This window comes from Nannospalax galili, unplaced genomic scaffold (genome assembly GCF_000622305.1).
Source record: "Nannospalax galili isolate Female #2095 unplaced genomic scaffold, S.galili_v1.0 scaffold77, whole genome shotgun sequence".
Classification (NCBI taxonomy): domain Eukaryota; kingdom Metazoa; phylum Chordata; class Mammalia; order Rodentia; family Spalacidae; genus Nannospalax; species Nannospalax galili.
This window is the reverse complement of record NW_008341457.1, coordinates 2807835-2833207: the sequence shown is the minus strand read 5'-3', so window position 1 is coordinate 2833207 and position 25373 is coordinate 2807835. Positions and strand designations below refer to the sequence as shown.

The 25373-nt window shown below is 52.0% G+C and overlaps 1 protein-coding gene across 7 annotated transcripts in view; it reads right to left on the bottom strand.

Annotated features, from left to right (window-relative positions):
- Window positions 1-24708, bottom strand: part of Ap3d1 (adaptor related protein complex 3 subunit delta 1) — a 38957-nt gene extending 14249 nt beyond the window's left edge. For 5 of the 7 annotated variants that reach the window (XM_029565424.1, XM_029565425.1, XM_029565426.1 and 2 more), the window contains exons 1-11: window positions 24314-24639; window positions 14469-14564; window positions 13202-13282; window positions 10881-10961; window positions 5575-5682; window positions 4822-4951; window positions 3827-3966; window positions 3673-3746; window positions 3120-3169; window positions 2020-2069; window positions 1527-1575 (exon numbers count right to left, since the gene is read on the bottom strand). In XM_029565424.1, the coding sequence (XP_029421284.1) occupies window positions 1527-1575; window positions 2020-2069; window positions 3120-3169; window positions 3673-3746; window positions 3827-3966; window positions 4822-4951; window positions 5575-5682; window positions 10881-10961; window positions 13202-13282; window positions 14469-14564; window positions 24314-24409 (955 nt within the window). In that variant the 5' untranslated portion in view covers window positions 24410-24639. Of the gene's footprint in view, window positions 1-1526; window positions 1576-2019; window positions 2070-3119; window positions 3170-3672; window positions 3747-3826; window positions 3967-4821; window positions 4952-5574; window positions 5683-10880; window positions 10962-13201; window positions 13283-14468; window positions 14565-24313 lie in introns of all 7 variants that reach the window. The other 2 variants (XM_029565429.1, XM_008837116.3) reach the window with 2 other exon arrangements.
- Window positions 24709-25373: the final 665 nt, after the last annotated feature.

The following is a 25373-nucleotide window of genomic DNA, read 5'->3' as shown; positions in this document are numbered from 1 at the left end:
CACCCAGGGCTGAGTCTCTAGCCTGATGTTCCTTGCAAGTGACAACCACCTTTATGAGGCCCTCCAGAGAGTCAGGGTATAGGCTGTGCACCCCAACGTCTGGCACAGGCCCATATGTGGCCTTCTGGAAGGTGGAGGAACAGTCTCAGGATGAGGTGGTAAGAACCTGTGACAGTGTTTGAGGACCCAGGCAGACACCCCTGCTCTTAAAGCACACTGCTAGCGAAATGACAATGGCTGCTCAGCTCCTTCAGGTGTTCACAGCCCCAGTGGCAGGCCTCACATCTTTGGTTCACAGTTCACGAGCTCAGGGAAAACCCCTGGGAGTCTGAGGCACTGGGACCACAATGTTATGTGAAGCATGAGGAACAGGACACAGTTCTGGACCTGGCATCTGGAGCCTGGCTTTGTAACGAGATTTCATAAAGTGGCCTGTCGACCATGGCCATGAATGAGCAACAATGTGCACCCAAGCAGCTGCTATGGAGACTCTGCAGCCCATGAGGGGGAGGAGAGGTGTTCTCCCTGGACCCTGTGGGAATGTCTGCCAACATGTAAAGGACTAGGACTCCAAGTGGTCACCTGAAGCTCAGCCTGCACCCGAGTGTGGTGCCAGGTAGATGGCATGGTGCTGGATCCACCGTGCAGCAGCCCTAACAGAGGCACAGCACAGAGTCTCTGTACTTCCCTAAAGATCACTCAGGCCATGCTATCAGGACCATCTGTCAGCGGGGCTCTGCCCACCTGCCAGAAGCTTTGTTTGAAAGAAGGTCACACGTAGCTCAGGCTGGCCTTTAAGTATGTAGCTAAGACTGAACTGAAACTCCTGATCCTCCTGCCTCCCCTCCCAAGTGCTAGGATGACAGGTGTGTATGTGTACCAACACTCCAGGCTCTTTTCTGTGAAAGATTTTAAAATTACATTGCATGGAGACAGGGTGCCAATGTCAGAGGACAACTTGAAGAATCGTTTCTCTCCTTCCAGCATGTGGGGCCCAGAGACATGAAATTCAGGTCATTAACTCAGTGGCAAGAGCCACTGGCACCTGACCAGCTTCCTTTTTCTGTTTTTGAGACAGGGTCTTGTTATGGTGCCCAGGCTGGCTTTGAACTTTTTTAGTTTTTTGACACTGGTCTCACTAGAAAGCCAAGGATGACCCTGAAGCCTGCACTACCATATATGGTTTTGAGGTGCCAGGTGTGGACCCCAAGGCCTGACACACCTAGGTGAGCCTCTACCAGCTGAGCCCTAGGTTCTGTGTGCATCTCCACTGCACGCAGAGCAGCACTCCACCTCCTCCTCACAAAAATGAGTGCCTAGGACTTAAACCAGAAAGTCAACTCAAGACTTCTGGCCTGAGTGCAGAAGGGGAGCCCACAGCTGAGGAAAGCAGAGGGGCAGAGGGTGCAGGGCAATCTGATTCCCATTGTGGCTGATCAAAACGACACACAAGGACGACATTCTTGGCCCCAGCTCCACACAGGTGGAGATACAGGCTGGAGAGCTGGTGGGCAGAGGTGACTTACAGTTCTGATCAGAGTCCTCTATCAGTATCCGAAGCTTCTGAACGCAGAGCTGAGGAGAAAAGCCGCGCTTGCTTAAGGTATCCACGTCATGGCTGGTGGGTCCACCCCACTACCACATCCTGGGGTGTGAGTCTGGGGACATGTAGGACAGTGACTGCAGCCCTCACACTAGGAACTCTGCTCAGTGATAGCAGCATGAGTAAAGACTGGGCAAGGCTGTGCACACCAGGACATCAAGTGTTGGTGGTAGCCATTCACACAAGTTGCATTTGGGCCCCATGGGGGGCAAGTAGAATACCATGGAGGGGACGTGGTACCCTAGAGGACTAGGTAGGGACAAAGGGCTTCCCTCACACTGTGACTGCGATAAGAATAAACACGGAGGTGACAATGAACTGTCTCCAAGCTGATCAGGGGCCTGGGCACTTGCCCCACCATCCCACCAGACTCCATGCTGCTGAGTGCACACAGCCCCATCTTCCCAGAGCCACACCTGGATGCTGGCGCTATGGTTGGGCATACCGGACGACAGTGAGATAAGCACTGGAACAGAGAAAAACCAAGGTCTGTCCTCAGAGTCAGATACCAAGTCCTGTGCTGTCCCACCCTGGACACCAGGGAACTGGTACCCACTGGCTCCCGAGGGGCTCCAGAAGCAAGGCCACTGGGACACCTGATGGTGTTTGAGCAGTGTGGAGCCACCACAGGCCCAGGAAGTGTGTGCTCAGAAGGTGGCTGCCAGATCTGGCCTGGGGGCGTCAGGGGCCTGAAGCAGGTGCCTAAGATGGGTTCACACTCAGCCCCCGTTCCCTTCTAGGATCTGGGGTATCGACCTGTGCTGAGCAGAGGCACCATGTGTCATCCCCACAAAAACCCTGTGTACTTCTAGGCATGGTGGTAAATACCTTTGGTACCAGCACTCATGAGGCAGAGGCAGGTAGATCTCTGTGAGATTGAGGGCAACCTGGGCTACATAGGGCGTCCCAGGCCAGTTGGGGCTTCACAATGAGACCCTGTATCAAAAAACCCCAACAAAACAAAACAAAAAGAGAAGCTAACCCTGGGTACCGTGGGGTTTAGGGGCGCTCTCAGAGGACCACAGTCCACACGTCTCAGCCTGTAGGTGAGGACACAGCACGTTCTGTGACTGCTAGAAAGTCTGGTAGGCAAGCTGCAGGGATCTGCCAGTGTCACCTCACCAGCACTGGGATTCCAAGCCCTCACCCTACTGGGCTGCCACATGGATGCTAGGGAGGAAACTGAAGTCCTCATGCCTACATGGCAAGGACTTTGCCCACTGACCTATCTCCTAGTCCCACTGTGTCTGTGGGTGAAATGATTGTCAGTCAGCTCTGCTGGAGGCCTGGAGGAAGCCTGGAGAGCGAATGCTGACCCCCAGGGAGACAAATACAGCCTGGTCTTGGGTTTGGTCCCATGTGGGCATCCAGCCTGTCCTATCTGCAAAGCGGCCTGAGGATGGGCTGGGCTGTGAGCTGTCTGGGAAACCTGGGTGCACAGCAGCCCCGAGGATGGGAGCCTGGTAGGGGGCAGTTTTCTGAGCGGTCCCCATCCATGGCCCCAAGGCCCACTCACCTGCTATCACAGTGTTCACGCACTCATACAGCAGAGACATGGCAGAGGTGCTAGAGAGGGGAAGGAAGTTGTAAGGGGCAAGGACGTATGCTTGGGCAGGGAGGGAACCCTACTAGTGCCACCCCTCAAACCCAGAGACACGACAATGGCTGCTGTGGCACTTCCCAGGCAGGAAGCACAGCTGGTGACAATCACCACTCCACTCCTCCTGCTTGGTACCGTCCCTCCCTGTGGCCATCCTCCCTTGGGGGTCGAGGAGAGTTAAGTGTACCCCTAAGACTGCTCAGTGTGTGGAGCAAAGTGAAAGGGGACCAAGCTGAGTATGGCAGTGCACACTTATAATCGCAGCACTCAGGAGGCTGAGGCAGGAGCATTGCCATGAATTCCAGGAAGTTCATCCTGCGATACAGGATGAAACATGCCTCAAAAAAGCAATACCAAACCAAAACACTGCGACAAAACATGTTGGTCATGGCAGTGAAAGCCAAGAGGGCAGGAAGGAGAGGACAGAGCTGCACCAGTGTCCTGTCCATGGTGGCCGAGCATCGCCTACCTGTGGATAAGGTTGGTGAGAGGCTCGATCAGCTTCTTGCCCAGCCTGGGCTCCAAGGGGGTCAGGGCACCGAACTGTAAAGACAGGAGGGCTGAGGTTAGTGGGGTGCCCTTGAGCACAGAGCCAGGCCTGGCCCCCCACCCAAGGTACTTGCCAGTTTGATGATCTTGATGAGGACCCAGTTGTTGGTGGATGACGTCATGAGCTTGAAGAACAGTGGGGCCAGGGACAGGTAGTTCTTGGGGTTGCGGCGTGCCAGTTCGCAGATGACATTAACGGCCGCAGACTGCACCCCTACAGACCAAGATGGACATCCACATCAACAAAGAGTGAGATGTTCTGTCATCAAGGTGACGTCCCCATAATGAGGGGGTGCACCATCAAGGGGGCACCTTGTCAGCAGGTATAACTCCATCAACAAGTAAATCCACATCTGTAAGGCCCACCCACAAAGTGCACCATGCCCATCACAGAAGGGTGTCCCTGTCGGCAGGGTACTGATGCCCTGGTCAGCAAGCCCTGTAGTATAGGCCCATGGTGGAAGCTTGAGGACATGCTGGTGATCCTCACCCTGCACACAGCAACCAGAGTCCCAGGTTTGTGTGTGGTACAGTAGAACCAGATGCACACACACAGCAAGCACAAGCACACACCATCTGCCAAGCGGTCCCAGGTCCTAGTTCTAAATGCTTTCTAACCACATGTGAGTACCCTACCCTGTCCCACCACAGGAGGATCCCGTGCTCAGATCCTAAATACTACAACTTCAGCCAATGACATGCTCACCAGTCCCACTAGGCCTGTGCTGAATGTGAGGTCTACACAGTACCTGTTCTGCTCAGTCACCCTGCAGAGTGGCTGGCCCACTCCCCACACCTGCATGGCCCCCAGGAGGAGCCTGGGTTCTGCTGACCTGACAGTGAGCTGACTGTGCTGGACTCCATGGTCCTTGGTAACCTGGAGGAAGCTGTGGCCACCAGAAGCCAAGTGGAGCCTCAGGCAACTGTGAACTGTGGTCCATGGCAGCCAGCCCCTCACCAGCGCACACCACAGGGAGCTCACCATGGGGACCAGATGCAGAGCTTCCCGCAGCCCTCACTCCTCCCAGTCTCCCAAGCGCTGGCTGGCACAGAGCTTCCTATCACCCACCCGGGTCAGGGTCCTCCAGCTTCTCCTTGAGGCGAGGGAAGGCGGGGCGCAGCGACTCAGGGTACTTGAGGAACACCTTGTACATGATGAGCACCGCCTTCTTCCTGATGTACGGCTTGGTGTGTGACATCTGCAGACACAGCAGGGTTGGTGCCCCCTGCCTGTGCCCTCACCCCAGTCACCACCTCACCAGCCACCCTCCTGCCCTAGTGCCGGGCCCACAGAGAGATGGAGAGTTATCAGAGAACTGGTTTGGTCACAATGTGTGGCCCACTCTTGTGTTGGCTTGCTGTCCCTGGAGCTTGTCACTGGGGATGTTCAAGGCTACCCGAGCCAAGATGCCAACAAGGCGGTCCCTGCCCTGATGTTTATAACAGGCACCCCCTCACTCATCGGGCCCCAGGGCAGGCCGCTGGTCAGCTTGTATACCCTCTAGTCCACAGGGCTGGAGACTGGAAGGCATCACAGGCTGGACTTCCAGCCTGGTGGTCTTTCTTAACGAGGCTCTGCCTGAACAGCTCAAGCTACCACAGACAAAAAGGGGAGGAAAGGGTGGCTGAGTCCCAAGAGAACTCTGCTCACAACAGGCACCTGAGAGATCTGGATGGGGCAGCAGGGCTCTGGCCCCCTGGTACCAGGCCACACAGCAGCCACCTCAGCATCTCAGAGCAAGGGCTCCAAATGGTTTCAGCCCCTTTACTCACCCTTGCCCCCACTGGAACAAAAGTGAAGAGCAGGTACTCACACACTTACCAGGGTCATGATGTCATTTGCCAGGTCTCTGGCGAGATCTGGGGTGACAAAACAGGACAGACCAGTCAGTGCCACTCCAGTGTCATACTGGCTGGGGCTGCTCAGGTCCTGTAAGAGGACAGGAGGAGGGTCAATAGGGGTCCCTCAGGCTGCACATCCAAGAAGCATGGCACCTGCATGGTCAGCTGCCCACAGCCCAGGATGAGGGAGACATTATATAGGCATCACCAAGAGGAGTAGGGAAACAAAGTGAGAGGCAGGGGACCAGAAAGCTCTGGATGAAAGCTACCAGGCATCTGGGCTCCCTGAGGACAGAGACTATGCTGTCAGTCACAAGTCCTGAGCAAGGACTGCCCAGTTCCAGCACAGCATGCATCCCAGAAGGGCAATAGGCCTGTGCCATGACTAATCCCATAGGATGGGACCCAGGGATCTGCTTTTATTCAGAGCTTTCCCCCAGGATGCCACCAATAGTCCTTTGGTCCCTCCTGGAGCTCCAGAGGCAGGCCAAGTCCATCTACCAATTGAATGGAAAACTGAAGCAGAACACCAGGCTCCTTGAACCTCCTCCCACGGCTCTGACTCCCACTCTGCCACTAGAGGGCACCTCTATTTTCTGAAGGGCTCCCCAATAGGAGGTGGATGCACCAGGGCACCAGTGCTAGACTTACAGTCAGAAACAAGAAAATGTGGCCTTTGAGGCCTCCCATCCCGTGCAGAGGATGGAATAGCACCAGAAGCCATCCCTGTTAGCCCTGCTGCACGACTGCCCCAAAGGGACAGAAAAGAGCAGCAGAGCAGTGAGCATACTGCCCATCTTCTGGAAGGAAGGACACTAGGACACAGAGAGATGACAAGGTGCCTGGAGCCTGCCCAGGAAGAACCAGCACTGACCCAGGGACATGTGCCCATGATGAGCGCCATGAGTGCAAGAGGCAGCACATGACCTTGGCTGCAGGTACCATCCAGGTCCCTGCCAGGACAATGGCAAGAGAGGAAACAGTGCTGAGGACAGGTGTCCCCAAGGTGGCTGGTTCCTCTGAGGGGCGGGGCCTACGGGGTGGGGGGAGGATGGACTACTGAGGGGCTGTGAGCAGCTGGGCATACTCAAGGACAGAATGGGCTGGCACTTATGGGCCCTCAGGCAAGATAGCTGGACCCTGAAGTGAGGTGACTATGGGTGTGGCTCAGCCTGGGGCTAGGCACTGGGTGCTCATTCCTTTGTAAGTTACCCCCCCATGATAATAATAAATGCACATAAAGATATGTTATATGGTTTGTCTGATAGCACAAAAGACACAGAGAGAAATCTGGTAACAAACTGGTATAGGCCGGCCCCAGTAAACAAACCACAGCCTTGTGGATGTGGGTGTCGGAAAGCAGTGCTGTTCCTGCTGCCTCTGTGGCTGGTCAACTGGGATCTGAGTCCCAAATCCAGGAGAGAAGCCAATCAAAACCCATAAGCTTAATGGGGTTAGGGATAGTCACATGGGTTATAGAATGGATTATAAAATCTGTAACTAAAAAGAGGCCAGCCACGCAGAAGCATGGGCCACAGCTATATTGTAAATGTGGGGATATGTTGCAGATATGTGAAGATTTGTTAAAGGTTATTCAGAGGCTAGAAAAACTTTTACCCCCAAACAGAGCACCCAGAGAGGGAGCAGGCAGGGGATGTGCCCCAGGCAGGGGAAGCTGAAAAGGCTAGGGAAGTCTTGGCAGACCCAAAGCTGGAGAGAGAGAAAAGGCGGGACACACTTTGACTTGTATAAGGTCCAAGGACTCAGAGGAACAGACAGATAATAGTAAAAAGGAAAAAAAAGCTAACAGTGCTGCAGCTAGGAAATAGTCCATGCTAGAACGGTTAAAACTAGGAAAAACTTACAAGCAAGCAAGCAGAGAGCCCCTTGGCCATGTGGCTTGTGAGGGTGTGGGACATGGGAGCAAATGACATAAAGTCTAAGTGCTCCAGAAGCTCCACAGCTGAGTTATGTAACCACCCATCCATCCTTTCGATATAGGCTGTTCAACCTAGGCCAATGCTGGGGGGAGCAGTCCTTAATGGGATGGCTAGTTGAAAGCATTAAAGATACATGGTTGTCACCAAGGGAGACTAACATGATTAGTAGGGGCTGGAGGAATATAAAGGAGGGGCAGGCATTACTGAGAGAACTAGGTATGAGAAAAGCAATATATGATGTCCAGTTCACTGGGCCAGATAAAAGACTGTTCACCAGAGATATGAAGGAAAGCCTAATTCAACTGGGACCTCGAGAATGGTATGGGGTTTTAATGGTTTTATTAAGCTCTTTGATGGAACAGGATCTTTATAAAGTGAGAGAGGCTCTGGCAAATCTAAATGATTCTGACCAGCATGTAAAACGTGTCTGTAAAATAACAGAACACCCTATAAGAGATATAAAAAAGACCAGACCGAAGAAATGGTCCACTTGGGTTACTCAAAGACAAATGTGGCAAGACTTATGTCAAGCCCAAATTCCCAGAGAAAAAATTGATAGAAAACCAAATTCCGTACGAAGGCGTTTCTGGAAGGCTTTAAAACCAGAAGAACAGTTTACAAAAGACATTTGAAAGATAAAAACCAAGGGAGCTGGGCATGGTGGCGCACGCCTGTAGTCCCAGCACTTGGGAGGCAGAGGCAGGTGGATCTCTATGAGTTCAAGGCCAGCCTGGTCTACATAGTGAGTTCCAGGACAGCTCAGGCTACAGGGAGACCCTGTCTCAAAAAGACAAAAAAAAAAAAAAAAAAAAAAAAAAAAAAAAAAGAACCTAAACAAACTGTACAAGGGGTAGTTAAGAATCACCAAGGATTAAATAAGATGCATTTCTCTTCTGATAAAAGCTATACTGGGGGTGGAAGCAGGTTTTCCCATAAAATTCTCCCCCAGCAACCTGGTGTGGTCAATGGGAAGATGACAGATACGGCTAGAGTCAGGAGGCAGACTCAGGGAACCAACAAGTGCAGCGGGGACAGGAGAAGCCCCCTGCCTCCTTAGCCCAGTGAAGGGTCAGGCAACTGGAGCCAACATCTGTAAGGGTATCAAGAATAAAAGAATACAAAGAGACCCCATGTCCAAAGGGATAACTAAAAATGGTAAAGAGCTGGAGAGATGGCTCAGCGGTTAAGAGCACTGATGGCTCTTGCAGAGGACCTGGGTTCAATTCCCAGCACCCACATAGCAGCTACAAACTGTCCTTAAGTCCAGTTCCAGGAGAATCTGAAACCCTCTTCTGACCTCCATGGCACTGCACCACATGGGTGCACGCACATACATGCAGGCAATACACTCATACACATAAAATAGAAATAATAAATAGCTGGGCGTGGTGGCACACGCCTTTAATCCCAGCACTTGGGAAGCAGAGGCAAGCAGATCTCTGTGAGTTCCAGGACAGCTGGGGCTATAGGGAGATCCTATCTCAAAAAGACAACAACAACAACAACAACAACAACAACAACAAAAAAAAAAGGACAGAGACTCCCAAACTATACAAACTATACTTTTAAGAAAATCTACAGTACCAGGGTGGGTTACCCCTCTATGAGCCGTTGGTCAGAGGGAGATCCTAGAGGTCCTCCAATTCACTAAGGCTATTGCCATTAATGTCAGTTGTACACTAGAAAGGTCAGTAAGGTCATGTTCCTGAAGATATGTTGCATGTTGTGAGCATGGGAGAAGAAGAGATGGAACTGAGACTAAGCCAAAAAACTCCGTGCCACTGGATGGATGACATTCATATTGCTAGAAGGCGCTATGTGGATGCTTGGGGAAGAAAGGATCTCCTATGAGGCTACACAACGATGGACCCCGCATGCTGCACACTATGGACACTCCAAGCAATACCTACAAGTTCAATAACGGCTCGACCAATATACGTACAACTGACAAATTTCTAATTGAATCAGGCCTGCTCCTAGGGGTGGAACACTCATCTGGTGCTGTAGACCAGGCCAACGCCTTGTGTTGAAAAAGCCTACAGGCCCTAGTGGAGAAGCCATCACAAGTATATTGTTTAATAAATATAATACACCTACTGGGATATCTTCTAGGCATTTGTGTTTACATTCATGTTTATTTAAATGTGTCTACTTCCTTCCATTTGTCTTTATAGTAGAAAAGCCGTGAGCGAATGCTAGTGGTGACTATGGACGTGGCGTGGGAGCGATCTGATATGGCGGGCTCTGAGCAGAGCTGCCACTCTGTGAGGCCAGGCACTGGGTGCTCATTCCTTCAAGTTACTCCCACCCCACGATAATAATAAATGCACATAAAGATATGTTATATGGTTTGCCTGATAGCACAAAAGACCCAGAGAGAAATCTGGCAACAACAGGGAACTCCCAACCTTTGCCTATGAAGCCACAGGAAGGAAGGCCTAGCCACCACCTCACACACTTCCTGTGTCTACAGAGATGCTTAAGATCTCTGCTGAGGGGTCTCAGCCTCACCTCTGCTTCAAGTTACCTCTCCCTTCCTCACCACTGGAAGTCCTCTCCCATCCTAGAGGCCCCATTCCCAGAGGGGGCAGTTCACCCAGGTCCCACCCAGCTCCTTTCAGGAGGCCATACCTACCTGGGCCCCTGTACCTCCCATTAGGCCATGCCCACCCAGGCCCCTGCTCCTTCAGAAGGCTCAGCTTGCCCAGGTCTCCTGCTAGGCACCTAATCCCACAGCCAGGACACATTGCCACGTGGCATCCAGCTGCAGCAGGACTCAGGCCTACCTCTAGCCTCACTCCCCCCAGTCACATGCTACAAGCCCAGCTGGGCCCAGCTGGTTCATCTATTCATTCCTCTTCCTGCCCTACAACATGCCCCTGGAGCCCCAGCCCCATAAGCTCACCCCACACCTCCACTGCCTGACATGGTTATAAAGAGTTGCCACAAACTGAGAAGGTAACCTAGATGCTCAACACCCCATGGCTACTCCATCATGAGGTAGGGAGAGGAGCACCAAATGCCTACTCCACCCTCACTGACGGCCAAAATGCAAGACTATCGCCTGGAGCCTAGGAAGGGACTGATGCACTGAGACCCGCTGGGTGAGCACAGCTGCCCTGCAGCACCAAGCAGAGGAAGCAGGGGTGCAGGGGAATCTGCAAAGGTGTGTGTTCAAAGCCCCCAGGACATCACAGCTCCAGCCTGCTAAGGCCACGTCCCCAAATGCTGAGACACAAGGGTTACACTAAGGAGTCGCAGGTAGACGGTAGCGTTCTACTGGCCCAATGTTTTAGCTACCAGTTTTGACCTGTCACCTGAGTGACAGGAAGCCATGGGAGCCTACCTTTCGGATCTGGTTGGTGGTCAGCATGATGACGTCGGTGCCCTCATGGAAGCACTGGGAGGCCGCGAGGTAGCCGACACGCTGTGGAGCCAACAGCCGAAGTGTCAGAGCCAGAGCTGCCTGTGGCCCAGGGTGACTCCAGCCCTGCTGGGGGCCACCAACCACCCAGAACAGACAGGAGTCTAGGAACCTCCAGAGAAGGAGCCCCCACCCAGGAGAGGGCAGGGTGTGGGAATATGGGGCTTCCCTAGGAGCCCTGCCCCCAGCAGCCACATGCCCAGGCCTGTCCCTCTCAGGACACACAGTAGTTCTACTCTTACACTCTCAGCTGGGCAGACCTCACCAGTTCGTATGAGCATACCTCTCAGATCTCAGTGAGAGGGCTGGCTGGCTGGGAGGGGGTGTCCAGCATGGGACACTGAACCCCATTAACATGCACAACTAAGACAGTTTAACAAGCCGAGAGAGGTGGTACATACCTTTAATCCCAGCACTTGGGAGGCAGAGGCAGGCAGATCTCTGTGAGATCAAGGCCAGCCTGGTCAACATAGAGAATTCCAGGCCAGTAGGGGCTACAGGGAGACCCTATCTCAAAAAACAAATGGGAAGCCTGGCATGGTGGTGCACGCCTTTAATCCCAGCACTCAGGAGGCAAAGGAAGGCGGATCTCTGGGAGTTCAAGGCCAGCCTGGTCTACATAGTTCCAGACCAGCGGAGGCTACAAGGGAGACCCTGTCTCAAAAATACCAAAAAAAAGAAAATTAAAAATAAAAAAAATAAAAAATAAAACCAAAAAAACAAACAAGAAAACAGGATAGGTTAATAGAAATAGAAAATATCTAAAGAGACCAGTGTGCCCAACTGTGTCTACACAAGGATGGCTAAGAAATAGCCTGCCATAGCCAGGAGAGCAGAGCTCTGCGGACAGGAGTGATCTGTATATGAATCAAAAGCTACCACTGCCAAGCACAGTTCTGCAGCTGCCATGAGGATACAGAGCAAGAGGATCAGCCTGGAACATGAGACACCATCTCAAACACTAACAACAAAACCCACAATCAGCCCTAAAAACCCAACATCATGACAACTTCAAAGAAAATATCCCATCCTCATTATTAAAGAAACAGGCAAAAGCCACAAGGTGCCTGCCTGCTTTTCAGACAGGGTTCCTCTCTGTAGTCAAAGGGCCCTGGGTTTCTCCATCCTCCTGACTCAGCCTCCCCAGTTCCAGGATGACAGTCACACATCCTGGTACTGGCTTGGGCTGGTGTCTGAGTATAAAACAGGAATAACAGGCTTCATTACTTGATGTCACCTTGTTTCTTTTATTTACTTTTAATTTTTTTGTCTTTTTGAGACAGGGTTTCCCTGCAGCCCCAGCTGGCCTGGAACTATATAAACCAGGCTGGCCTTGAACTCACAGAGATCCATTAGGCTGGACTTGGTAGCACATACCTTTAATCCCAGCACTCAGAGGCAGAGGCAGGCAGATCTCTGTCAGGCTGCAGGGAGATCAAAAAGACCAAAAAATAAAATTTTTTTAATTTAAATTTTACTTTATGTGTGTGAATGTCTTGCCGGCATGTTTTTGAGTGTACCACATGCATGCAATGCCCACAGAGGCCAGAAAAGGGTGTCAGATCCCCTGAAACTGGAGTTACAGACTGTTGTTAGCTGCCATGTGGGTGCTGGGAACCAAACCAGGGTCCTCTGCAAGAGCAGTGAGTGCTACTAACTGCTGAACCAGCTCTCCAGCCTGTATTTGATTTGGTGTTTCCTTTAGAAATGGGGTCTCACTGTACAGCTGAAGCTGGAGTGAAACTCACAGCAAACCTCCTGTCTCGGACTCCCAAGTGTTGGAATTGCAGAAGTGAGCCACCATACCCAGCATTTTAACTTTCATTTTTGTGGTTTTTGTAAAACAAGTTTCCTTACAATAACACTGTACTATAGAGAGGGTTGCTGTGTCTGCAGTGTGGGGTAACACCAGGGCCATGATCCTGTGTGCCAGGCACATGCTCCAGCACAGAGCCACCTCTGCTGCACATTATGAAGACAGGTATTTCATCTGACACCCCAGGTACCAGTTGAGAAGAGCATCGAGGGTAGCCGTTCAAAGTAGCCGACATTGTATCTGCACCATCTCCCTGGCAGAATTGGTAACATTGTCCGTTGCTACTGGCAGGTATGCCACACACCACCCCTGTACAGCATGGTCATGTGCCACAGGACAGAGCCTCAGGGATGCCCCATACTGGTAGACCCCTTTTCCCCAGGGACCTCACGCTACCACACCTGCTTGCCTTGCATACCACACTCACCTTGAATGTGAATTTGGAGGCACTCATGACTTCAATGATGTTGAAGGCAGCCCAGCTGATGTCATACCCCAGCATTTGTAACTGTCAAGGGAAGCATGATGATCAGTGTACTCCAGACAGTGAGCAAATGGTTCATTCAGGACAAACACAACATATACACCACACAGAGAACAAACTCCATTCAGTCTCAATATGCAAACTGTACACAAGCCTGGACCTTTTACCTCCTTTCCCAACAAATGGCTCTGACAGAGCTGGAAGCTATCACAGTAAATTGTCTAGAATCCCCCAGGGAGGGGCTGGGGACATGGCTCATGGGTAGAGTGACCACCTAGAATGCCCCAGTGAGGGGCTGGGGTGTGGTTCAGGGATAGGGTACATGCCTAGCATGTATGAGGCCCTGGACTCCCTCCTCAGCTCTTCAAAAAATTAACAACAAAAGATGATGGCCTATTTAAAGGCTGCAGGGATCAGGTTCACCCAACACTAAAAGTTGATAAACATTCACAACTGAGAAAGTGGTATTTACTATCTGAAGTCCCCACACCAAGACATATGGTCAGGCTTCTCTGTGATCTTAGCACTTGGAAGGCTGGGGCAGGAGGACTGCAGGTTCAAGCCAGCTTTGGTAACACAGGGCCTGTCTCCAGATGTGAACAAAGGGCTGGAGATGTGAGATGGAGGACACCACTATTTGATAGAGGACTGTGTCAAATGCACAATCCCAAACAGAGGTTTTTGTTTTGTTTTGGGTTTTGTTTTGTTTTGTTTTGTTTTCAGTCTTTTTGAGACAGGGTCTCCCTGTAGCCCCAGCTATCCTGGAACTTACTATATAGACCAGGCTGGCCTTGAACTCACAGAGATCTGCCTGCCTCTGCTGTGCGCCACCACGCCCGGCCCCAAGCACAGTTTAAAAAAAAAAAACAAAAAACAAAAATTCTCCCAGCAATGACTGCAACCTGGCTCTATGATAGCTCTATGTCACAGGCTGGCACTGTGATTGCAGGATGAACCTTCACCTCCCCATCACTGAGAAGCTGGGGTGGGAAGAAGATGTCAGCTCACAAAGCCACCTAACTGCAGCCAAGAGGGGGACCCAGATAGGCTCAGAGCCTGAGCTGCCCTGTGTGGCTCCCAACATACCCTGAAAGGTCAGCTGGCTGGAGTCACCTCTCTAGGCCAGCCATGCCCCAGGCCCCACCCACACCAGCCACAGGAGCATCAGTGAGCATTGGACAAATAGTCAAACAGGCGGGGAGACACTCACATAGGTCAGCTTACACACAGCGTTGGCCTTCACAGCGATGTTGTCTTGTTTTAGCTCCTGCTTGATCTCATCAATGCACTGAGAGATGTACTTTGCCTATGGAAAAACGCCAGAACATGTGGGAAGGAGCTGACTCTTTTCAGGGTTGACACACAAGGCAGGTGCTTTAGCCCCAGTCTGCAAGAACCTGTCTCAAAACCCAAAACCCAAAACCCAAGCCATACATGATGTTGCAGTGTTCCAGGCCAACTGGGGCTAAGGGTAGATGGTCTCAAAAAAAAAAAAAAAAAAAAGTTTAAGGACCCTTTTCTCAAAGTCAGACACAAGGCTATACTACTAATCTCCACTGATAGGACACCAGGAGGTGGGAAGTGGATCTGTGGTTGCTGGGAGGGGATCAGTGACTGCTCTTGGGGATAGGGCTTTAGGAAGGAAGCTGGAATGTTCTGGATGTGGACACATGACACTCCATTGTAAAGATCTGGTTGGGCAGGGTACACTGGGCCCATCCTGCTGGCTGCTCTGCACAGTTTTGCAGGCACTGTGGGCCTTCCGTGCCATGGCCTCCCCAGTGCAGTGTCAGTGAGTCTAGTGCCATTTTTGTCCCCCTAGAGAACAAAGCCCAGAGATGGTGACAGGGCTTCAGCCACCTCCTACCCCAGCACAGGAACAAAGAGAAACAGAGCTCCAGGTGAACATGAACTAGGGGAGGGGCGGACAGATGAGAGGGACACTCGGATGTGATCATGGCAGGGCATGAAGTGACTCCCTCAGCCATATGTGGGGGCATCACAGAAGCCCGTGTGCCAGGAGCCCCTGCTCTGTTGTTACCTGACAGTGAGACCAGGAGCCACACATGTTGCCCTCCACAGGAGGGTTCACTGTTCCTCAAATACACCATCCAACTCCCTCCCTACCAGAGCCTCCCACCAAACTACTCCCAACTGCCACCAGTAGCTGCACTTTGGCTGTGGGGCTCCTGCTTGTTCAATCATAGAGCCCTGTGTCCCACCAGGCTGCCCCACACCCCAACACAGTCTAAGCCCTTGTTCTCCAGCTTGGCTCACAGGAAAGAGCCACACCTGCTCATCACTGGCAACCACAGAACTTTTTTCTTTTTGTCTTGTGTGTGTGTGTGTGTGTGTGTGTGTGTGTGTGTGTATCTTTTAAATTTTTATTTATTATTTGTATTTTATGTGTATTCTTGTATTGCCTGCATGTAGGTAAGTGCACCCGTGCCATGCAATGTCCTGCGGAGGTCAGAAGAGGCTGTTGGATCCCCTGGGACTGGAGTTATAGTCAATTGTTAGCTGCCATGTGGGTGCTGGGATTCAAACCCAGGTCTTCTGCAAGAACAACCAGTGTTCTTAACTGCTGAGCCAACTCTCCAGCCCCGTTTGGTTTTTTTTTAATTTTTAATTTTATGTGTATGAGTGTACTGCCTACATGTGTGTTAAGTGCGCCCATGTAGTACAATGACCATGGAGGTCAGAAGAGGGCATCGGATCCTCTGGAACTGGAGATAGGACGGTTGTTAATCACCACGTGGGTGCGGGGAATTGAACCCAGGTCCTCTGCAAGAGCAGCCAGTGCTCTTAATTGCTGAGTCATCTTTCTAGCCCCTTGTGCTTGTTTTTTAAGACCGGCTCTCAAGTAGCTAAGGCCAGTTATCAAACTCCCTATGCAGCTAAAGCTGGCCTTGACGTACTGGTCTTCCTGCCTTTGCTCTATCACAACTGGAAATCCAGTGTTTTCCTACCTGGACTTAGTGCAGTGGAAACCTTTCACTAGATTCTCCTGACCTGCCCCAGATCATTAACACAAGCTGCCCCAAGGCAGGGATGACCAGCCCTGTCAGTTAAGTGAAAGGGAAAGAGAAGGTGGGTCAGGTCCACAGTGGAGGGAAGTAGACCCCCAGCTCTGGTAGGAGGGCCTCAGAGGGCAGAGGAGTTCAGCCTGGCCAGCAGTGAGCAGAGCTACCAGCCCTGCAGCCTTGCTGTCAGGAGGCCTAACAAGGCCACCTTCTAGTTGGGCTACTGCAGCCCAACACAACCTAAAGTGACTCACTTAGCCAAGTCTGGTGGAAGGCAGAGACAGATGGATCTCTGTGAGATGGAGGCCAGCCTGGTCTACATAGCAAGTTCTAGGCCAGGCCAGCTGGAGCTACAGGGAGACCCTGTCTCAAAAAAAGATACCCCCCCACACACAAAAAAAAGCCAAAATTAAAAACCAGATACTCTGCTTCAAACAAGAAGGTGAGGACCACCCAGGCTGTCCTCCTGACCACACACATTCCTGCACTCATAGGCATGTGCATATATACACACAAAGGGGGTGGAGAGAGTGCTTGCAAGCAGCAAGCACAAGCTGATGAAAACTCACTGGGCAGGTCTGTATCACCAGAACAGAATAAAGCCAGGGCACACCTTTAAGCCCAGCACTTAGGAGGCAGAGACAGGAGATCTCTGTGAGATCAAGACCAGGCAGGGCAACATAGGAGTGTACAGCTGGGCTTACCAGTAAAACTGGACCCAGGGGAACAAAGACCAGAAGACAGAACATGTTTTCAAAACAATGACTGAAACACCCCAATTTGGCAAAAGAGTAAAAGTTCACAACTGAAGCAGCTCACCAACCCTCAAACAAACATGCACAAAGAAGCAGGGTGTGATGCGACTGGCCTCCATGTAGCTCCTGGAAGGCTGAGGCAGGAGCATCACCCAAAGTTTGAAGCCAGCCTGGACTAGAGTGAGACCCCCATGTCAAAAAACTAAAACAGGGCCAATGAGATGGCTCAGTGAGTAAAGACACTTGCTGCCAAATCTGACGACCTGAGTTCAATTCCCAAAACCCACATGGTAGAGAGAACCAACTCCTGCAAGTTGTCCCCGATCTCCTCACTTATTCCATGGCAAACATGCTCCCTCCAACATGGAAATAAATGTAATTGAATTAAAAAAAAAAAAAAAAAAAAAAAAAAACTACAGAGGAAATGCTAGCCCAGATCCAAACTGCTGAAAAACTGAAAACCAGAGCAAGGTGCAAGGGGCCTGTAGGGATACATGGCAGCTGACTCAACAATGGCATTAACACATACTGTTCCAGGAGCTGGGGTGCGGGAACCTGCTGTGCTTACCAAGTAAGCAGAAGGGCTGGGTCCTATCCTCATCACACACAGCAATTCACACCCAATCAAAATGACCAAATACAATTAAAATGAGTTAAATGAGGGCTGTTCTAAGCCAGTGGCCATGTTCATTTTGTTCCTTGAACACATCACTGTTAAAAGAAGAGCAGAAACTTCACCCTCTGTCAGCCCGGAGTGGTGGCGCACGCCTTTAGTCCCACCACTAGGGAGGCAGAGGCAGGCGGATCTCTGTGAGTTCAAGGCCAACCTGGTCTACACAGTGAGTTCCAGGACAGCTGAAACTACAGGGAGACCCTGTCTCAAAAAGACCAAAAAAAAAAGGCAAAATGTCACCTGGTGAGGAGACAAGAAGGGACCAACTTTGGCAAGTTGGTGACCAGTCAGAGCTATACAAGACTTTGTCTCAAAAGAACAGAATAAAGCCAGGGCACATGTTTAAGCCCAACACTTAGGAGGCAGAGACATGCAGATCAAGACCAGGCAGGACAACATAGAGAGTTCCAGGCCAGCTGGGGCTACAGAGCCCCAAAAAACAAAAACAACAACAAAACCCAAACAAAAAACTTCAAAGATAGCCAGGGTGTGGCAAAGTGGAATTCACCTGCCACCTAATATGTGGGGCTCTGGGTTGCATCTCCTGTCATACAGGAAAAGAAAGAAATCGGCTGAACCCCTCAGTCAGATCCTCTGAATTCACACCTCTGTGTGTCAGCAGTGAGGTGCTGACGTGGGTCTGAGTTCCTGTGACTGTGTGAAACTTAATTTGGAACACAGGACACACTGCCTCTCTAACATGGGCTGAAAGAAACAGCTGCTCAGCTTCCCAAGTTGGCTGGAAATGTGGATTCTCAGAGCTGATGACCTGAGGTGGCTCAGTGGGGAAAGGCACCTGGCTGCCAAGCCTGAAGAGGGGAGGTTGATCCCAGGATCCACATGGTAGAAGGAGAGAAACGACTCCCAGAAGTTGTCCCCTGACCTATACATGCATGCCATGGCACCCGTATGCACACACATACACACTCAAAATAAACAAAATGTACAAGAAATAAGGTGTGGAGGGTTCTGGAAAGACGGCTGGGCAGTTAGAGTGCTTGGTGCAATCTGAGTGGTGTTCAGATCCCAGCACCTGCATTCTGCAGATGAACAGGCCAACAAAGCTTGCTGGCTTCCAGCCTAGTTGAGAAGATGCCAGCTGAAGTTCAGGGAGAGACCCTGCCTCAGAGAAACAGGCAAGAAAGCAAAAGAGGAGAGAGCCAGAAGCTTCCTCCCACGTGTGAAATAAATGAATAAATCTTAAAAAATTAAAACAAAACAGAAAGGAGCTGGAGAGATGGCTCAGTGGTTAAAAGCACTGGCTGCTCTTGCAAAAGACCCAGGGTTCAATTCCCAGCACCCACATTGTAACTAACAACCGTTTGCCTCTTCTGACCTCCACAGGCACTGCATGACACGGGTGCATTTACACACATGCAGGCAAAATTCTCATACACATAAACATCCAGAAACACCACCCTTGCCACCCACATGCCTGCTTCTTCACAGTCCCCTTCTCATTGACAGCAGGCCTGCCCATTAGCCTTGGGCTCTGTGAGTCTGAGGTGTCCCTGCAGGTGAGAGCCTGACAGGAAGGCCCAGAACGCTAGCTCTAAGGTGGACATAAAAGGGAGCCAAGGCCAGGTATGGCGGCACACAGCTGTGACCCCAGTATTTGGGAGGTTAGAGGTTAGCCTTGTCTACATAGTGAGTTCCAGGTCAGCCAGGACTACAGGGAGACTTTGTCTCAAAATAAGTAAATAAAATGTTTCTTTGAGAAGGGACTCCCACAAGTTGTCTTCTGAGCTCTACATGGACACGGTGGCCTGTGTTTACACAACACACTAAAATACACACACACACACACACACACACACACACACACACACACTCATATTTCCCCCCTTCTAGCTGTGAGGTAGTGGTGCACACTTGTCAACCCACTACTTGGGGAGGCAGAGGCAGGAGCATCACTACAACTTCAAAGCTAGCCTGGGCTACAGAGGGAGACCTTTACTCAAAAAGGGAAAATAAGGGGCTAGAGACCTGGCTCAGCAGTTAAGAACACCAATTGCTCTAGCAGAGGACCCAGATTCAGTTCCTAGCACCATAAAGCTCCAGTTCTAGGGGATTCAACACCCTCTCTGGCCTCTGTGGGCTTTGCATACACATGGTTCACTTGCATACATGGAGGCAAAACACCTAAAAATAAAAATAAAGATAGGACTCTGGCATGGTGGCGCACACCTTTAATCCCAGCACGCACTTGGGAAGGCAGAGGCAAGCGGATCTCTGTGAGTTCAAGGCCAGGCTGATCTACAGGCTGAGTTCCAGGACAGCTGGGGCTACAGGGAGACCCCATCTCAAAAAAAACTTGAAAAAAAAAAAATCAACAAGACAAGACAGACAACACTCCTTCCAGGCAGGTTTTGCAGTGCTGGAGATAGAATACAGAGCTCTGCTCATGCCAGGGACCTGCTCATCACTGAAGTTATACCCCAGCCCTGAACATTTTGAGACAGGTAGCCCAAACTGGCCTTAAACTTAGAAAATCCTGCCTGGGCTTCCCCAGTGGTGGGATGACAAGTGTGTACCACTGTGCCTGGTCCCAGGTGGCTTTGTGAGAGGTGGGGCTGCTTTAACTAGCTGATAAGGTAGCTGTGGAACTTGGGAGGAGCCAGGCAGCTGTCTACATCCCAAACTGCACCTCTGGCCCAAGCGCTGGAACCTGGGTCCCTGTGTGAGTCTACCTGAAGCCCCAGCACAACCTGGCAAGGATGTCACAGAAAATGGAGGAACACACTGGCAGGAGGGGCTGTACTACAGGGTCAGCAGTAGAGAAAGCAGGCCAGAAGGGGCAGGTGCCACTCGTAGTCCGGGAGGCGAGGCACATGGCTGTGGCAGATGAAGGGACACAGGTCATGGAGACATACAGTGGGCATTTAAGCCAGGAGCTGGTCCATAAGAACAGATCCCCATAGACACAGCTGGACACAGCAAAGATTCACCTTGCAGAGCTGAAGCTACATGGGCTTCCTGGGCAGTAGTCCAGGCATGGAGGGTTGGTTTCTCCTGCAGCTATAAGGAGCACCAGCATCCACCAGGCCTAGCATCTAAAGGTCCTGCACCCCTTGGCTTGCAGCCCTCTCCTCCCTCTTTAGAGCTGGGAGCATCACTTCCTCTCACCCCAGTATTGTTGCCTCTTACTCTCCTATAACCCTCTGAAGATCCCATGGTAATCCAGATGGTCCAAGATGACCACCGCCCCAGCTCAGGGTCCTCAGTATAAGCCCATATACTAAGTCCTTTCTGCCACTGGAGAGGACAGGTCTACAGGTTTCAAGGACCCTATATGGGCATCTCTGGGGTACAGGGTTCAGCTGACCATGGTAAGGCTACTCTCTGGCATCAAGACTCAGCCAAGAGGCGGCAGCGTCCACAGTAAGGCAGAGAAGTCAGGAGATGCAGAAATGGCCCCTCCTCCAAGACAAGATGCCTGGGACATCAGGACAAGGAAGTCCAAGGGCAAGAGGCCCGGTCCCAAGGGGCAGCACAGGAGGCCAAGCCAGGCAAATGCAGGGAGTTTATTAGGGAGCTCAAGCCTCCGCCTAAGTAAACTGAGCAAAGAGAAGGGGACCTCAAGGCTTCAACACCTCTCCTCCCAGCTACTTGGAAGGCTGAACCAGGAGGATCTGAGTTCAATGTCAGCCAGGGCAACTTCCTATAACCTATCAAAATGAAAAGATTCGGGGCATGGCACAGGGGCAGAGCCCTGCCTAGAATCCCCCAGTGAGGGGCTGGGGGTGTGGCTCTGGGTAGACTCCCTGCTTAGAATGAATGAGGCTGTAGAGTCCATCCCAGTATCACACACAAAAGGAAAAAGATGACCGGAGGCAACACAGCAAGAGCCAGTGTAAAAGAAAAATAAAGGAAACCCCAGTGTGTCACACATTTCTGCTGGGCAGAGATGAGCAGAGAGACAAGACAAAGCAAAGGGTGTTGGCAGCCTCAGGCACAGGTAACCTCAGGCCCAAAGCTACCCTACTCCAGAGCCTCAGGAGCAGCTGCGCACCCCCAGCCCTTGTGACAGGCTCCCAGGCTGCTGAAGAGCCTGGCCAATATTTGGTCAAGCAAAAGCCGAACCCAGGGCTCACTCAGAGCAGCACCTGACCCCATGATGGAGCTGCACATGCCTAAATGTTATTGGGGACAATCCTTGCCAGCAGCTAGACAGATGTATGCTATGGTCATAGCCAAGTCCAGCAAGGTCAAGTGCCCCACACTACACAAGGCTGCCCCAGGTGCCTGCATGCCTGGCTACTGGAGAATGGAAGTGGCCTCTGACACAAAGCACAGAGAGGTAGAGCCAACTCGCCTTCCTCCTGAGCAAGGCTGGAGGTCTGAAAGTCTAGTTCTAGAAACTTCTAGGAGCAGGAAATGGAGCAGTATGAACACAGAGGACCAGCATCCTCTGTGGATCTCTTAAATACATTTTTGCAGATATCACAACAAGGAAGATATCACACTTGACCACTGGAGCTGCCCATCAAAGGGGACAGCTGAAACGGCACAACAGGTACACCAAGGAGGTTCAGAAACAACCAGGCAGGGCTGCAGGACCACACAGAAAGGCTCAGAACCCAGAGGAAGAGCAACTCGCAAAAGTGCCAACAAAACCTACTAGAGGGCTGGAGAGCTGGCTCAACAGATAAAAGCGCTGGTTAGGCTGGGCATGTGCTACTCACCTTTAATCCTAGCACTCAAGAGGCAGAAGCAGGTAGATCTCTGTGAGTCACTGAGCAGCCCCGTGTAAACTGAGGACTTCTAGGGCTTTCTGTGCCACCCTGGCTTGGCACTACTAAAAACACTTCATATGTTACACATGTGCATACAGATGCCACAATGAAACCCATTACTGTGTATAATTAACACACACTAATAAAATAAAGGCGCTTCCACCACTACCCCACTGGACACCTGTGGAGCAGGCGCATTCCATCCGCACCAATTCCCAAAGACGATAAGAAGCTTAAGGCTGTGGTAGTGGCAGCACAAGCCTTTAAATCCCAAACTCCAAGGCCCTGAACTTTGGAGTCAGAAGCAGGAGGATCTCTGAGATCCAGGCCAGCCTGGTCTGGCTAGTGAGTTCCAGGCCAGCTGGGGCTACAGGGAGACTCTGTCTCAAAAAATAATAACAAAAATGGTAATAGGCTTGGAATTGGGGGGGGGGGGGGAAGTGAAAAACAAAAAACAAGCACTGACTGGCCCCTTAAAACCAGGCACCTGGCTGGGCAGGATGCCGAACCCTCATCATCCCAGTACTGGGAAGGCTGAGGCAGCAGGATGGTGAGTTGCAGGCCAGCCTGGGTCATGTACTAAGCTGGACTATGTCTCAGTACCCTAACTAAAGCATGACTTGTCTTCCAAGTCCCAGAACACACTGCCCGGGATCACCCACTAAATGGGGTGGCAAATGAGGAACCCAGAGGTCCTCCACAGCAAAGACCACAAGGGCACAAATGACATTTCATAGAGGGCCATGCTCAAGTGTGCAAATCTCAGGCCAATCAATGACCCTTTCAACTGAAGAGGAAACTGAAGAGGGTATCACAAGAGGTGGCCAGCCACTGTCACTATAAAGGGGGCCAGGGAGGGCAGAGAACCCAAAGTAGGTCAACTGTGTAACATGGAAGGGGCTTAGAGGCACAAGCATGCTCATAACTTCAGAGTGGGGCAGGGGCCCCAGTGTGTCCCACTTCCAGACTGCTGTGTGTTACATCTGGCACTGGGGCCTCCTTCAGGATGGCTGTCCTGCCTGGAAGGAGGCCTCTTGCTAGACGTTTCCCTCGTCTAGGTCCGCTATCTCCCTTCCTCCTTAATGTAGGTCACAGGCTGGGGGAGGGGAAGTAACTGGCGCCCACGATCACAATTTGACTTCTGGAAAAATCGCTTCCACACCCTGACTTTTGGCTTCCGGCTTTGAAGTGTGGCTTCCACATTCCAGGACACCCCTGGCTCGCTTACTTCCGGGGACTTGGGCTGCACCCACTGGCAGCCCCGGGATCTGGAGACCTGGAGAGGTTCTCAGGCAGGCCCCACACAGCAACGTGAACATATATTTTCCTGACTGATAAGAGGGTACCTTCAAGGGGGACCCATAAATCAAAGTCCTGGCTTCCCTGGGAGAGGGGGGAAATCCCCTAATTTTTCAATATGTGATACATAGACACTTAGGTGCCAGAACCTCTGCCTGCACCTGTCTGCTTCCTCCTTTGAAGAGGAGGTCCCAAACTCCTGCAAGCAGGTAAACTGAGACACCCCAGTGGCAGGACCCAGGACACCTGAACTTTTGAAACGGTGACTTGTTCCAAGTGGACAATGACTGCTTGGAAATAAACTGAGGCCCAAAGAGTGACCACCAATTGCAAGACCCAAAACACCTGGTCCTTTTTGGACAAAGCTTGTTCCCGGCGGACAACTGCCGGGGGAGGGTAAACTGACGCTCTGGAAGTGGCTCTGCAGCAGCTGCTCGGGGGTAAACTGAGGCCGGGGGCGAGTAGGCCATGCAGGCCACGCAGAGCCAGAGCTCCCCAGCAGGCCGTACGGCAATGGCGGTGGGGCCGAGGAGGCGACCCGGTGGCGCCAGGGTGCGGCGCCGGCTCACCTCGTCCTCCTTGTGGTTGCGGATGCCGCGGACCAGATCCTGCAGGTTCTTGTCGAACATGCGGTCGATGCTGCCCTTGACCATCTTGAGGGCCATCGCGGCGGCCCGCGGTCTGCGACCTCTGAGGAAAACGCCGCCGCGACCCTGGGAGGCTCGAGGACCCGGCGACCGCGCCTCAGGCCCGCGATGCGCTGCACTTCCGGCCGGCTCGGAGGGGACGACGTGGAGGCCAGAGCGACGCCTGCGGCCGGGGACGAGACTGAAGAGAGCGGCGACCAGCGACCCCGCTCCCACGAACCCCACACAGGCCCGCAAAGGGCCGCTCGCAAATGGCGGCCAAGATGGCGGCGGGTCAGCTGATGGAGAGCCGCCGCGTCCCGGAAGCCGGGCTCCCCAATGCCCGGCTCCCCCGCTGCAGTTTCCTTGACAACCACACGCCACCCAGTAGGAAAGCAAACACCGCCCTTTGCGGCCTGCGAGTCCTGCCCCTTCCCGTGTAGCACTCTGCACTCTCATTGGTGAGCAGCTCAGGAACACCGCCCTCGTTCTAGCCACGCCCCGAGGGAACCAGGAGCCTGCTCTCAGCCCTCCGCGCAGTGACAGCTGTGGGCGAGGTCTGGTGTGGGAGGGGCCGGAGGTGAGGTGGGGGGCTCCCACGTGGAGCTTATTCTGCAAGTTCCTGGTGAAGAGTAACAGCTCCTCTTCTGATCAGAGACCCGAGGAGCAACTTAGCCTTATCAGCAGCTGAGAAGCTGAGAAAGAAGGTTCAGGGGTTGGAGGCTAGTCTGTGCTATATGAAACCGTGTCCCCATACACCATAAAAAGGGTTAAAAACGGCTGTAGGGTAGTTTAGCCCAGGGTTCCCCAGCACTGCATGAACCAGGCGTGGTAGTGCTGTCATCCTCTGGAAGTGAAGACAGAAGGATCAGAAGATTAACCAGCCTCGAACATTTTTTGGTGGTTACTGAAAAGCATAAACCTGGACCCCGCCATGGTGGTGCACGACTTTAATCCCAGAATATCAATCCCAGGAGGCAGAGGCAGGAGGATCTCTTTGAAA